Source organism: Cebus imitator, unplaced genomic scaffold, assembly GCF_001604975.1.
Source record: "Cebus imitator isolate Cc_AM_T3 unplaced genomic scaffold, Cebus_imitator-1.0 Scaffold835, whole genome shotgun sequence".
Taxonomy (NCBI): domain Eukaryota; kingdom Metazoa; phylum Chordata; class Mammalia; order Primates; family Cebidae; genus Cebus; species Cebus imitator.
In genome coordinates, this window is record NW_016108150.1 from 114,571 (window position 1) to 129,776 (window position 15,206).

Sequence of the window (15,206 nt, forward strand, 5' to 3'; positions counted from 1 at the left end):
GAAACCCCGTTTCTACTAAAAATACAAAAATTAGTCAGGCATAGTGGCACACACCTGGAATCCCAGCTACTCAGGAGGCTGAGGCAGGAGAATCATTTGAACCCAGGAGAGGGAGGTTGCAGTGAGCCAAGATCGCACCACTGCACTCCAGCCTGGGCGACAGAGTGAGACTCCATCTCAAAAAAAAAAAAAAAAAAGAGTCATACATTCTCATAGGTCACTCAGGAAAATATCTGTGTAGGTTTTCCAAGCCAAGACCAAATTAAATCCAGATGAGTCAGAGTGAATATGAGAGAGAGAGAGAAGAAGAGAGGAAAAAACATACTTTCTCTTTTTTTTTGTCCTTTTTTTGAGACAGAGTCTTGCTCTGTTGTCAGGCTGGAGTGAGGTGGCACGATCTCTGCTCACTACAACCTCCGACTCCCTGGTTCAAGCGATTCTCCTGCCTCAGCCTCCCGAGTAGCTGGGATTACAGGCACGCGCCACCACGCCCAGCTAATTTTTGTATTTTTACTGGAGACGGGGTTTCACCATGTCGGTCAGATTGTCTCGATCTCCTGACCTCGTGATCCGCCTGCCTTGGCCTCCCAAGGTGCTGGGATTACAGGCGTGAGCCACCGCGCCTGCTCAGAAACATACTTTCTCATCAGGAAAAGACAGACTGACTTGGCTCAAGCAAAGAGTGACGTCACAGAGAGGAGGAAATTGATTGATCCAGAAAATTTATGCTTCAAAATCATCAGAAGAAAAAACAAACCAAATAAAAACTATTCTTTACATTGTCTTTGCAGAGAGCTTATAAAAATAAGTGAAACACTACGAGCCCAATAGAAAAATTGTCAGACTGGAAGAGATAATTTACAGAAGAGATGTTAAATTTACCATTTAAAAAATATATAAGGAAATGGTAATTAAATAATATTAAGCCAAAAAAGGAGCATAAATTTGTTTCATATCACAGTAGCGGGAAGCTCACCACTAGCGCCCACTCATGCCCTGGGAGGTCGCCTGCCCCATTGCCCAGAATGAAGATGAACTTTTGGGAATATTGAAATAAATTCCTGGTGTGAAGCGCGTTTGTTATGATGGAAACCTATTACTTTTCTCAGAAATTTCAGGCTCCTGGACAGCTTTGTGAAAGCTCATTATAAATAAAGACTCTATGCTTATTTTTAGCAGCTGAGCTCCTCCCTTTGAATAAGAAAACTTTGGTTCTGACACTCTCCTTGATACTGTATGCAAACAACTTGAATGCACCCCTTGAGAGAAGCATCAAAGTGAGAGGATTTACCGTGTGTGATCCACGGTTTCCTCAGGACTGGAACTATTAAGAACATGACTACAAGATTTATAGCACCTGGTCAAATTTGGTAGCAATCCCAGGGTAGCCAAGGTCGAATTTGGTAACAATCCCAGGGTAGCCAAAGGATTTGCAATCTGAACCATGGCTGGTTTGGCCAAGGGGAACCACAGCATTGTGAACTGTATTGGGGCAAAGAAGAATAGTGTTCTTTCTGTATTTGTGTCCTTTTCAAAGCCTTGATGTACCTTCCACTTAGAATGCGCTTGTCATAGTTCAGTTGCTCATGTTGTGCACCTTATTATGAAACCACAGCTGATGCCACCCGGCACAAGTTCCCCCTGAAGAAGCTGCTTCTGAGCATCTCCATTGACACAGCAAAAGCATTTGACAAACTTCAGCACCCTTTGATGATAAAAACAAAATGCCCCAGGAATAAAGGGAAACTATCTCAACATAATTAAAGCCATGTATGTAAAACCCACAATGAATATTGTCCTCAGTGGTGGGAGACTGAAAGTTTTTCCCCTGAGATCAGGAACAAGACAAGGATGCCCACTTTCATGGTATTTGAAGTTCTTCCTAGAGTAGTTACCCAAGGAAAAAAGAAAGTAAGAGGCATCTGAACTGGAAATTAAGAAGTAAAATTATCAGTTTGTAGATGACATGATCTTATGTGTGGGAAACCCTAAAGATTTTATAAAAAGTTTAGCTGTTAGTCCTTTGTTGGATGTATAGATTGCAGATTCTCTTGTACCCTGTGGGTCGTCTGCTGATTATTTATTTTGTTGTGCAGAAGCTTTTTACTTTAATAAAGGCCCATCTATTTATCCTTGTTTCTGCTGCATTTGCTTTTGGGTTCTTGGTCGTGAAGTTTTTGCCTGAGCCAATGTCTAGAGAGGTTTTTTCTGATATTATCTTTTAGAATTTTTATGATTTCAGGTCTTAGATTTAAGTCTTTAATCCATCTTGAGTTGATTTTCGTGTAAGGTAAGAGATGAGGCCCCAGTTTCATTGTCTACATGTGGCTTGTGGATTAGCACAGCACCATTTGTTGAATAGGGTGCCCTTTCCTCACTTTATGTTTTTGTTTGCTTTGTGGAAGATCAGTTGGCTGTTAATTTGGCTGTTATTTGGCTTATTAATTTGTTATTTGGGCTTATTTCTGGGTTCTCTGTTCTGTTCCATCGGTCTATCAGTGTATTTTTATACCAGTGCCATGCTGTTTTGGTGACTCTGGCCTTCTAGTATACTTTGAATTCGGGTGATGTGATACCCCCAGATTTGTTCTTTTTGCTTAGTCTTGCTTTGGCTGTGTGGGGTCTTTCTTGGTTCCATGTGAATTTAGGATTTTTTTTTCTAGTTCTGTCAGTAATAATGGTGGTATTTTAATGGGAATTGCATTGAATTTGCAGATTGCTTTAGGCAATATGGTCGTTTTCACAATATTGGTTCTACCCATTCATGAACATGGGATGTGTTTCCATGTGTTTGTGTCATCTGTGATTTCTTTCAGTGGTGTTTTGTAGTTTTCCTTGTAGAGGCCTTTCACCTCCTTGGTGAAAATTTCCTTAGGTATATTCCTAAGTATTTTAATTTTTTTGCAGCTATTGTAAAAGGGGTTGAGTTCTTAATTTGATTCTTCACTTGGTCATTGTTTGTATATAGCAGAGCTACTGATTTATGCACATTAATTTTGTTTCCTGAAACTTTGATGAATTCATTTGCCAGTTCTAGAAGCTTTTTGGATGGATCTTTAGAGTGTTCTATATATATGACTGTCATCAGCAAAAAGCGACACTTTGACTTCCATTGTACTGATTTGCATGCCCTTTATTTTTTTCTCTTGCTTAATATTCAGAATCTACAAAGAACTCAAACAAATGAACAAGAAAAAAAAAATCCCATCAAAAAGTGGGCTTGGGCTAAGGACATGAATAGGCAATTCCCAAAAGAAGATATATAGATGGCCAACAAACATATGAAAAAATGTTCAACATTGCTAATTACCAGGGAAATGCAAATCAGAACCACAGTGTGATACCACCTTACCCATGCAAGAATGGCCATAATAAAAAACAAATAAATAACGTATGTTGGCATGGGTGTGGTGAAAAGGGAACACCTTTACAGTTGGTGTGAATGTAAGCTAGTACAACCACTATGGAAAACAGTGTGGAGATTCCTTAAAAAACTAAAAGTAGATCTACCATTTAATCCAGCAATCCCACTAAGAAGTCACTACACAAAAAAGACACTTGGACACACATGTTTATAGCAGCACAATTTGTAATTGCAAAAATATGAAACCAGCCTCAATGCCCATTAGCCAAAGAGTGGAAAATGTGAGGGGTGTGTGTGTGTGTGTGTGTGTGTGTGTGTGTGTATACATATATGATGGAATACTACTCAGCCATAAATAGGAACAAAATAATAGCATTCACAGCAACCTGGATGGAAGTGGAGACCATTATTCTAAGTGATACAGCCAGGAATGGAAAACTGGACATTGTGTGTTCTCACTCATAAGTAGGAGTTAAGCTATGAGCATGCAAAGGCATAAGAATAATACAGTGGACCCATGGAAAAGGGTGGGGGTGGTGAGGGATAACAGACTACACACTGGGTACACTCTGCACTGTGATGGGTGCACCAAAATCTCAGAAGTCATCCCTGAAGAACTTGTTCATGTAACAAAACACCTCCTGTTCTTTAAAAAAAATCCACTGAAATGAAAAAAAAAAGGCCAGGCATGTAGGTCAAGCCTGTAATCCCAGCACTTTGGGAGGCTCAGATAGGTGGATCACTTGAGGTCAGGAGTTCAAGACCAGCCTAACCAACATGGTGAAACCTCCTCTCTACTAAAAATACAAAAATTAGCCAGGTATGGTGGCATGTGCCTGTGGTCCCAGCTACTCGGATGGCTGAGGCATGAGAGTCACTTGAACCTGGAAGGCTGAGGTTGCAGTGAGCCAGGATTGTGCCACTGCACTCCAGCCTGGGCAACAGAGTGAGACTCTGTCAAAAAAAAAAAAAAAAAAGAGAGAGACAGAGAGAGAGAGAGAAACCTGTTAGAAATAATTCATCAAAATTGGAGAATACAAAATCAACACACAAAAATCAGTTGTGTTTCTATATACTAACAATGAGCAATCCACAGCTTAAGAAAATAATTTCATTTATAATAGCATTAGAAAGAATGAAATACTGAGGAATATTTAACTAAAAAGGTAAAAGACTTGTTCACTGAAAATACAAAACATTGCTGAAAGAAATTAAAGAAGATAGAAATAAATGTAAACATGTCCCATATTCGTAGATTGGAAGACTTAATATTGTAAAATGTCAATACTACCCAAAGTGGTCTACAGATAAGTCTCATGGTGTTTTTGGCAGAAATAGAAAAGCCCATCTTAAACTTCATGTGGAATCTCAGAAGACTCCCAAATAGCCAAAACAGTCTTGAAGAAGAGCTGAAAAGTTGGCAGACTCACACTTCCTGATTTTAAAACGTACTACAAAGCTACAGTAACTAAAGCAGTGTGGCACTGGCATAAAAACAGACACCTTGACCAGTGGAGTGGAATAGAGAGCCCAGTAATAAACCCCCACATACATGGCTAAGTGATGTTCTATAGGAGTGCCAAGACTATTCACTGAATAAAGGACGGTCTTTTAAATCAGTGGTGCTTGGAAAACTGGATATCCACATGCAAAAGAATGAAGTAGGACCCTTACCTAAACCCAATTTACAAAATTCACTCAAAATGGATCAAAGACCTAACTGTCAGAACTAAAATTATAAAACTCTTAGAGTAAAGCATAGAGGAAAAGCTTCATGACATCAGATTTGGCAAAGATTTCTTAGATACGACACCAAAAGCACAGCCATCAAAAGTGAAAAATACATTAGGCTTCATCCAATTTTTAAAAAGGGCATGATTGCATAAAAAGGGCCTTATTGACACAATAAAAAAGCAGCCCTCAGAATGGGGGACATATTTGCACATGGTGTATCTGATAAGGGATTAATATCCAGACCGAACGAAGAACTCTGAAAGCTCAACAACAAAAATAACGCAACTCAAAAATGGGCAGAGGACTGAACAGGCATTTCTCCAAAGAAATATACAAGTGGCCAAAAAGCACATGAAAAGATGCTCCATGTCATTAATCATGAGGGAAACACGAGAAAAACCTGTTAGATGCCACTTCCGATCCGTCACGGTAGCCGCTGTTAAAGGAGAAACACTTGCCGGGAAGCACACACTTCCGACGATGTGGAGAATCGGGGTCCTCCTGCTGGTCGGTGAGGACTGAAATGGTGCAGCTGCTGTGGAAATGGTTCTTCGGAAGACTGAACACAGAATCACCATATGATCCAGCAGTTCCATGTCTGGGAACCTACCCAGAAGAACTGAAATCAGGATTTAAACAGATGTGTGTACACCCGTGTTCATAGCAGCATTATTCACAGGAGACGAAGGTGGAAACAACCCCAGTGTTCGTGGATGGGTGAATAAACAAAACGTGGCATAAACCAGAATGGAATATTATTCAACCTTCAAAAGGAGTGCAGTTCCGACGCACGCTACATACAGCGTGGATAAACCCTGAGGATATCGTGCTGCCTGATCGGAGCCGGTGCTGTCAGGACAGATACTGTGTGATTCCACTTGTATGGAGTAGTCAGATTCACAGGGACAGAGAGTGGAATGGTGGGTCCCAGGGGCTCAGGGTCAGGGGAACAGGGAGCTGGTGTTGAATGGGTTCAGATTTCAGTTTGGGAAGATGGGAACGTTCTGGAGATGGAGGGTGGTGATGATTACATAACTGCATGAATGAACCTAATGCCATTGAACTGTACCCTGTAAAAATGGTTATGCTGGTCAACTTCGTGTTATGTCTGTTTCACACACACACACACACACACACACACGAGCCCCCTGGGCTGTGCCACTGCCTTACCCTGTTCCACTTCCCTTCTATAGCGAAGAAACGCTATGCATGTTGGAAATAGGGCTTGTCTCATCCAGTATTGGATATGTGGAGACCTGTAGACCCCTCAGGGAGGGAAAACACGTGAAAGGCCCCGACACCTTCCCATTTGTTTTCTAACACTGAAAAAAATCTGGTAGTGCAATGACAAGGACAAGTCACTATGATTTTTTCAACGGTCACTCGTGCGTTTTAGGTCAAGTCACCTCTTCATGGGAACATGCCCTGGGCACCAACACGGAGGGGGTGCCAGGCAGTAGGACTGGGGACGGACTCTGGGGCCCAGACTCGGGGAGGCCCCTGTGGACTGGCAAGGACCTGGCTCTACAGGGCGAAGCCTGTGGCGGGGACGGAGGTGGACCCGCCAGGCGTCCAGCGCAGGACGCAGCTCCTCCGACAGGCGGCCTTGCAGCCTTTAATCCCGCCTCCCTTGCAGCCGGTCTGAGGAGGGTGTCAGGAGCCGCTTGCCGACCCACTTGCTCACCGGTGTGAGGAGCACGCCTAGACGTTTCTGAAAACTGGGTGGGGATGTCTGCATGGACTGGACGGGGGTCTGGAGTGGAGCAGCTCCAGGGCCCACTCTGACCTCAGGCGATTACAGGACCACTCGGATTTGCCAGTGACCCTCAGACCCTGGGACCACCCCAGCTAATGTCTTCCCTCTGAAATAGGTGAATATTTTCCAGTTTTCAGCATTACGTTACTTAAGCTGTTGAGGTAATTTTCTGAAACGAGGGTGTAACTCTGTTCTTAAAGTTGAATTTTCCGTCTCAGTGACGTCCCCTGTTCAGTATATCCTCCCCTTGAGCCAAGTTTGAGTTTCAATTCTGATTAAAGTTGAGGGACTTGTTTTCACTTCCCTAGTCAGCCACCACCTCGCGTGCTCGTACTCAGTTTTACACCCCAAGCATTCAAGCCCAGTAAGATGAAGATAATTAGAAAAAGGCTTTTGAGAATAACCTTTCACCATCCGAATATGTGACTCTTTCAATGGCAAATGCACTGTCAAGTTTTTAGTGCATTTTTATTTCCGTTGTGGAAAGCTGGGATTGTGACTTCCGTCCGCACCCCTGAGGCCGGCAGAGTAAAGCTGAGCTGAGAATGAGTGGGTGAGGCCAGATGGAGCCTCGTGCGTGAGAAAAAGCACAGACACCTAAGGCATGTTTGTTACCAGTGAAAACATGATTGGTCTGGACTTGAGCGTGGATTCTGCAGGAGCAGCTGAAACCCAGGCGGGGCTCTAGGCCTCCAGACGTTTATTGTATTTTAGTTCATCAGAGCAAAATTTGGGGGTAATAAACACCCAATAATTAAGTGATCTGTGTGCAGTTTCTAACAGCACAGGAAATGCTAATGAATCATTTGGGTGAAAACAGTCAAAGCACACAATTGTGAATGGGGTGGGGTGTCAGCTCTTCAGAGGGAACAGAGAAAACACTGAAGTGAAATTCACCAGCATGGGGCACCTGCACCCCTCGAGGAGGCAGCTCCTGCAGCAGCGGGGAGCCACGGGAACTCCGGGAGTGCAAAGGAGGGAGCCCCCATCGGGTGGCCCTGACCAGGGCAGGCCGGACCACTCTGAGGGACAACTCACCCTTCCGAGCACCTGGCGGGCTATGCTGGTGCCCTCAGGCGGCCCCCTCTCCCTGCCCTGCCCACCTACTCCCAATTCTATGGGAAGACCTATACAATTGCTTTTTTGACTGACCGCTGAACCAAAGGGAGAAACCCACATTTTCTAGTCCGGATGACCTGTTTTATGTTCCAAGGGACGGGGCACCGCAGCCCCCGTGAGACCCCTTCCTTGTGAGAGCTCAGTCACTGGCCTTCCCCCGAGGGGTGGGGACCCAGAGCACTGAGTGGCTCAGGCCACGGCCGTGCCCGCCACTAACCTCCTTCCTCTCTCGTCTCAGGCCAGGTACAGGGGCCTGGTCTTCCTGCACCCAGGCTGGCCGCTGTGCGTCCAGGAGAAGGTGGTGGTGCAGCTGGCGTCCCTGCACAGAGTCACGCTCCAGCCCGGGGAGTTCTACCTGCAGGTCACGTCGGCGGGGAAGCAGTCAGCTAGACTGGTCTTAAAATGCCTCTCCCGGCTGGGAAGCGGCACAGAAGCAGTCACCATCCCTGAGGCCATGTATGGCTGCATCTTCACAGGGGCGTTCCTGGAGTGGGTGAACCGCAAGCAGAGCCGCGTCCCCCTGCAAACCTGCTTGCTGACCTCGGGCTTGGCCGTCCACCGAGCCCCCTGGAGTGACGTCACTGACCCTGTCTTGGTCCCCAGCCCTGGAACCATCCTGCCCAGCAGCCCCTCAGAGGCCTCAGTGCCCAGCCAAGCCATGGCAAGCCCCCGTTTCCAGGGAAGCACCCCTTCCCCCGACACCCTGACCCCCTACTACTGCCATCGGCATATGGGTGGTGACCAGCACAGGCACCTTCCTTACCCAGAAAGAGCGGAGCTGGAAAGCCCCAGGATGCCGTCTAGAAGCTCAGACAGGGACTTCGTCAAGGTCAGCCCCTCAGAGTGGGGCCCACGGATGCCCCCTGAGAACTGTGGGGGGCCGGGAAAGAGACCTGACCCCCTGGACCAGGAGGACGGCCCCAGGGCCCTCACCTTCCACACAGACCTGGGCAGCCCGAGCAGCAGGAGGCGGCCGCCCGGGGACCCCACTTGCCTGCAGTCCCGACGCTGGTTCAGGGAGTCATACATGGAGGCGCTGCGGAACCCCATGCCCCTGGGCAGCTCTGAGGAGACCCTCGGGGACTCGGGCCGCAGCTCCCTGACTGGAGCCAGCAGGGACCTGGAGGCTGGGGCAGCGGCCAGTGGGACCCAGGAAGAAACCCCTGGCCCCTGGGGAGATGCCCAGCAGACCCCAAGTCTAGAGAAGGAGAGGCGCACACCCAGCCGGGCAGGATTAGGAGTCTCGGGGCAGACCCTCCCCAGGAGGTCTTGGTCCCAGGAGAGGATACCCAGAAGCTCTGGGGGGGCCCAGCCTACAGCCTGCCACACCTCACACCACTCAGCCAGGACCAGGCCTGGGGGCCACCTTGGAGGACAAGCTGTGGGGACCCCAAACTGTATCCCAGGAGAGGGTCCTGGCTGCACCAAAGAGGAAGGTAAATGCTCCCCAACCCCTACCCGGCACCCCTCCACTGCACACCACCATAACCTCTTCCCACCCCTGCACACCCCATAACCTCCCCCCACTGTCCCCCTCCCACCCCTGCTCACCCCATAACCTCCTCCCACTGTCCCCCTCCCACCCCTGCACACCCTGAGCTGGGCTGTGGCTGCAGCACTCTGACCGTCCTCAGTGGCCTCCTCCCCAGCACCTCTGTGACTTGAATCCCCCCCTTTCTCTTGGAAGGGCACCCATCACTGGATTCAGGGACCTCTAAACCCAGGACAACCTCACATCCAGACCCTTAGACTCAGTTTCCAGCTGGAGGCCATGTTCACAGTTTCTGAGGGTTAGGAGAGAAAATGTGACTCTTTTTATTTATGATTATTATTATCGTTATTTTTGAGACGGAGTCTCACTCTGTTGCCAGGCTGGAGTTCACTGATGCAATCTCGGCTCACTGCAACCTCCAGCTCCCTGGCTCAAGAGATTCTCCTGCCTCAGCCTCCTGAGTAGCTGGGATTATAGGCATGGACCACCACGCCCAGCTAATCTTTTAGTAGCGATGGGGTTTCTCCATGTTGGCCAGGATGGTCTCGATCTCCTGACCTCGTCATCCACCCACCTCATCCTCCCAAAGTGCTGGGATTACAGGCGTGAGCCACCGCGCCTGGCAAAAATGTGACTATTTAGAAGACTGTTCTCAGGGCATAAAGTAAAAAAAGAATGACAGTGTATTTTTAAATATTTCAAATATTTTAAATATTTCAAATATATATATTTGAGTAAAGATATATCCTGTGAGTAACACAGCCAGTGACTTTGGAAAGAAGGGGAAAATGTGAAATGCTGGCGCAGGCTGCAGAGAGCAGGCCCCCTAAGCCCGTGAGGTGAGGGGCTGAGCCCTCCTCTCCTTGGGCCACACCTGCCCCCCCTCCCGCCCATCCTCCCCGCCAGGCCTGACCAGGAGCTTCGAGGCAATGGCACCAAGGGCCCTTGGAGACAGAACTGTGGTCCGGCCCGTTCCAGACTCCTCCACAGGGGCCTTGCACCTTCAAAGTCAGGCTGCGGTGCCTGGAGCTCCGGGCAGGCCCCGAGACTGCAGCACGCATGGAACTTGCTGCGGAAAGAGCTTTGTAGCAAAAGTACTCGCTGGGGTAACACAGAATACACAGCCACACACAGTCACCTGCCTCACACGATCACACACACTCGTTACACACACGCAATCACACAGCAGTCTCCTGCCTCACACGATCGCATGCTGCAGTTACACACCCACAATCACACACCACATGCAGTCGCATGCCTCACAATCACACGTTATACACACACGTGCATACCAGTCTCCTCCCTCACACAATCACATGCTCCAGTTACACATGCACACACACCACACAGTTGCCTGCCTCACACATTCGTTATACACACACAATCACACTACACACAGTCGCCTGCCTCACAATTACACACTGCAGTTACACAGTCACACACCACATACAGTCACATGCCTCACATGATCACACGCTCCGGTTTCATACACGCAGTCACACACCACACAAAGGCACATGCCTCACCCAATCACGTTCCACATTTACACATAATCACACACCACACAGTTGCCTGCCTCACACACATTCGTTATACACACATAATCACACTACACACAGTCGCCTGCCTCACAATTACACACTGCAGTTACACAGTCACACACCACATACAGGCACATGCCTCACATGATCACACGCTCCGGTTTCATACACGCAGTCACACACCACACAAAGGCACATGCCTCACACAATCACATTCCACATTTACACATAATCACACACCAGTTACATGCCTCACACACTCATTAACACGCACACACGCAGTCACATGCCTCACACAGTCACGAGTTGCACAAGCACACAGTCACGTCTGTCACACACTGCAGTTATACAGACGCACATACAACTGCACACCAGTCACGTCTCACACAATCACATACTCCAGAGTTACACACACACGCAATCACACACCACACACAGCCACCTGCCTCACATGGTTACACACTCGAGTTACACATGCACAACCGCACATCTTACACAGTCACATGCATCACACAATTACGCACTCCAGTTCCACACATATGCAATCACACACCACACCGTCCCGTGCCTCACACAATCACCACACAGTCACATGGTCACACACTCCAGAGTTCCACATACCAGGCACATGCACACACAGTCGCACACCACATGCAGTCATGCACGCCACACTTTGAGCAAATGAGCTGGGATGAGACCATCTGCCCTTGCTGAGGTGTCTGCAGGTCGTGAGCATGTCTGAGCCGGAGACCGTCTCCATGATGGCGCCATGTGCCCTGGGCACTGGGACACGCCTTCACTTCCCACGGGAGACTGTCTCCGTGATGGTGTCGCGTGCCCTGGGCACTGGGACACGCCTTCACTTCCCACGGGAGACTGTCTCCGTGATGGCGCCATGTGCCCTGGGCACTGTGACACACCACCTCCCACCAGCACTGAATCCCCTATTTTCATGCATGTTTTCATCCCGTGGTTCGTAGCAAGGTGAGCAGCTGCTTTCAAAGCGCAGGAAAACCTTCATCTTTGATGGGGTCTGTTTCCTTCGTCCAGACGTTCTTGAGCCCTCAGCCTGTGTGAGTGCCAACGGCGGCAGCCTCCATTGCCAGAAGCCCTGCAGGCTTTCCGATGTGCTTGCCCAGCAGCCGCACCCTGAGCAAGAAGGGTGGCCGCCCGGCGCGGGGGACCTCCCCAGGCAGGTGCTGGACGTCAGCCAGGAGCTGTTGCAGTCTGGGGTCATCATCCTCCCAGGTGAGCACGCACCAGGCACTCTGTCCGGGCGGATCTCACACTCAAGCCAGCACAGACCCAGCTCGCCACCTCCCAGAGTGAAGCCCCTGGGCAGCTGCCTCACCTCTGTCTCCACAGGGACCCGAGACCGTCAGGGCAGAGCGGTGGTGCAGGTCAGCACCGGGGGCCTGCTCTGGACCGGGGAGCACGCGTCCTGCACTGAGCTGACCCGCCTGCTGCTGTACCTCCATAGCATCCCCAGGTGGGCCGGGACCCAGGGGACCCCAGCTGCATGTGTGTGGCAAAGTGGGGGGAACGGGGGAGGGTGCCAGCTTCCACGGCCAGACCCTGCCTCTCCTAACCTCACCCTTCTGGAGCAGCCGGCACCCACGCGCCTCCAGCCTTGATTTCCACACACCGTTTATCGTCTTCAGCACACGTCCATCCCAGTGACGCCCAGAACTGAACGCGCCCGGCTGCGGGGCCGACGGGGCACACTCACGCTGCTGGCCAGGACTCGGCCACCGAGTGACGTGCTCTGATCAGGGCTCTCCTGTGTCCCTGGCTCACGTGAACTCTGTAAGATCAGTGTCCAGACACACAACTTAGAATGTTCATGAATCCTGGAGTTAGAGCTGAAGGAGTTTGTCAAAGAACACGCACATTTTTTTTGAGATGGGTCTTGCTCTGTCGGCGAGGCAGCGCAGTGGTGCCATCCCAGCTCACTGCAGCCTCAGCTTCCTGGGCTAAAGCGACCCCCTCCCCCTCAGCCTCCCAGGTAGCCTCAGCGCCCGGCTGTATATTTTTTAACGCTAGTTGAGTGCAGTCGTGAGTAGGGGAAAGGCAGAGCAAGGGTAACTGTGAACAATCGAAGGAGGTGACTCACTGCCTTCAGCCAGCTAAACACTAAAATTTTCAAAAAAGGAACATACCGACTCACCCAACCTATTGTTTTTTCCTATTGAAATTTTGAAGCAGAGTTTCCAGTCACAATCACAGAGACAAAGCTTTTACACTGGAGTCTTTAAAACCACGTGATGGTATTTGTCGTTTTGAAGGATGCTCTGTCTCGGCTTGGCTCTGGGTGAGTCAGAGCCCTGATGACAGCGCAAGCCTCTGTCCGGAGAACGGGCGTCCACACTCCCAGTCACCTTCTGAGCCATGTGAATGCCCAGACAAATGAGTGCAAGCAGGCCCTGAAGTCCTTGCCCCCTTGATGGCGCGGGGCCTGTTTCGTCCGTCTCGGGGAGGGTAGCCGCAGCCCTGCGCACCCGGAGACGCCGTCGGGCATCATCGCAGGGTCCACGAGCGGAGCAACGGCAGTGCCTCCAGCCGACGGGCCTGCCCCTGTGGGAGGTAGAAGGTGGACGTGTATAGAGAACCACTAACTTCTAGAGCTGAAAGGAAACCAGTAACCACCAGTCTCAGAGGTGGAGGGTCTCGTGTTTGTAAGAGATTTCGTGTGCAGTGGTTAAGACCGGCTGTTTCCCTCCCCAGGAAGGAGGTCCGGGACCTGGGGCTGCTTGTCTTGGTGGACACCCGCAGGAGTCCGGCCTCCCCCGCCGTCTCCCAGGCCCTCACGGGACTGCAGGTACGCCAGGGTTGTCACGTCCCTCGGGTGTGTGGGCATCTCAGAGCATTGTGCTGCTGGGGCCACCCGTCGTGGTTCTGGAGTAGCCGGTTCACAGGTTCGGCGTGAGGATTTGAGACGGCGGACCCTGTGCGGAGCCCCCTCCTGCCCAGGGTCTTCCCAGTGAGCCCGGCTCTTGCTCTCCGGGGCTGGGCACAGACACTGAGGAAGGTGGGCGTGGCCTGTCCAGTGGGACCTTGAAGAAGCTCCATGCTCGGGGCAACTGCAAACCTAAAAAGCAAAGCCTGCCAGGCCCAGGTGGTGGGCATCTGTCCCAGCAGGGCAGCACAGCACTGTCTGTGCCCCTCCATCGGGATGAGGGCACGGCATTGTCCTTCAGACAAAGGATGGAGGCAGGAAGGGGCAGTCACGGCTCACTGCAAGGATGAACCAGGGCAGGGATGAACCTGGCAGCCCCGGACAGGGTCAGTGCCATCACCGCAGGACCCTGCAGCCTCGAGCTCCAAGGCTCAGGAGATCCTCCTGCCTCAGCCTCCCTCAGCTAGGACTGCAGGCACGTGCCACCATACCCGGCTAATTTCTTGCATGTTTACTAGAGATGGGGTTTTGCCATGTTGTCCAGGCTGGTCTCAAACTCCTGGACTGGAACCGTCCATCTGCCTCAGCCTCCCAGAGTGCTGGGATCACAGGCGTGAGCTACTGCACCTGGCTCAGAGGCCCTGCATCCTGAACCCCAAGCAACATCCAGGGGAGATGGGGCGCTCTAGGGATGGGAGGGTGCTGCTGCCTGGGCAGGGGCAGAGGGGAACCCAGGGACAGCGAGAGTCCAGGGACAGGGAGAGACGGGGGACGGGGAGAGATGGAGACAGAGAGAGACGGGGAGAGACGGGGAGAGACGGGGACGGGGAGAGACGGGGGACGGGAGAGATGGGGACAGCAAGAGACAAGGGACAGGGAGAGACGGGGGGATGGGGAGCCTGGGGTGCCCTCTCCCATGCCCCACCTGCCCTCCACGAAGCTAAACCTGTTTTGCCCTTGCTGTCCCTGCTGAAGATGCAGGCAGAGGCTCCTGTACTCACTGAGGAAACTCTAGTTTAGGAACACCAGGTGCCAAGTTGTGCCAGAAAAGAGGTCAGGGACGGCGCTGGCAGAGCTCACCCTGCCGTGGGGTCCTCCCTTCCCTTCCCTATTCTGCAGCCCTCCCTTCTCTTCCTTCCCATGGTCCTCCCTCCTCTTCACCCCTGCCAGCCTCTCTCCTCCCCCCATGGTCCTCCCTCCTGTCCCCGCTGTGGCCCTCCCTGCTCTTCACCACCATAAAGTTCTCCCTCATCTTTCCCCTGCAGTCCTCCTTCCTCTCCCCCCACCCTGCAGTCCTCCCTCCT

The 15,206-nt window shown here is 50.6% G+C and overlaps 1 protein-coding gene across 1 annotated transcript in view; it reads left to right on the plus strand.

The window, feature by feature from the left end:
• Positions 1–15,206, plus strand: part of PLEKHG4B (pleckstrin homology and RhoGEF domain containing G4B) — a 97,865-nt gene that overhangs the window by 43,698 nt on the left and 38,961 nt on the right. Inside the window, 4 exon segments of the mRNA XM_037735548.1 lie at positions 8,212–9,409; positions 12,057–12,254; positions 12,372–12,495; positions 13,731–13,824. Of these exon segments, the coding sequence (XP_037591476.1) occupies positions 8,212–9,409; positions 12,057–12,254; positions 12,372–12,495; positions 13,731–13,824 (1,614 nt within the window).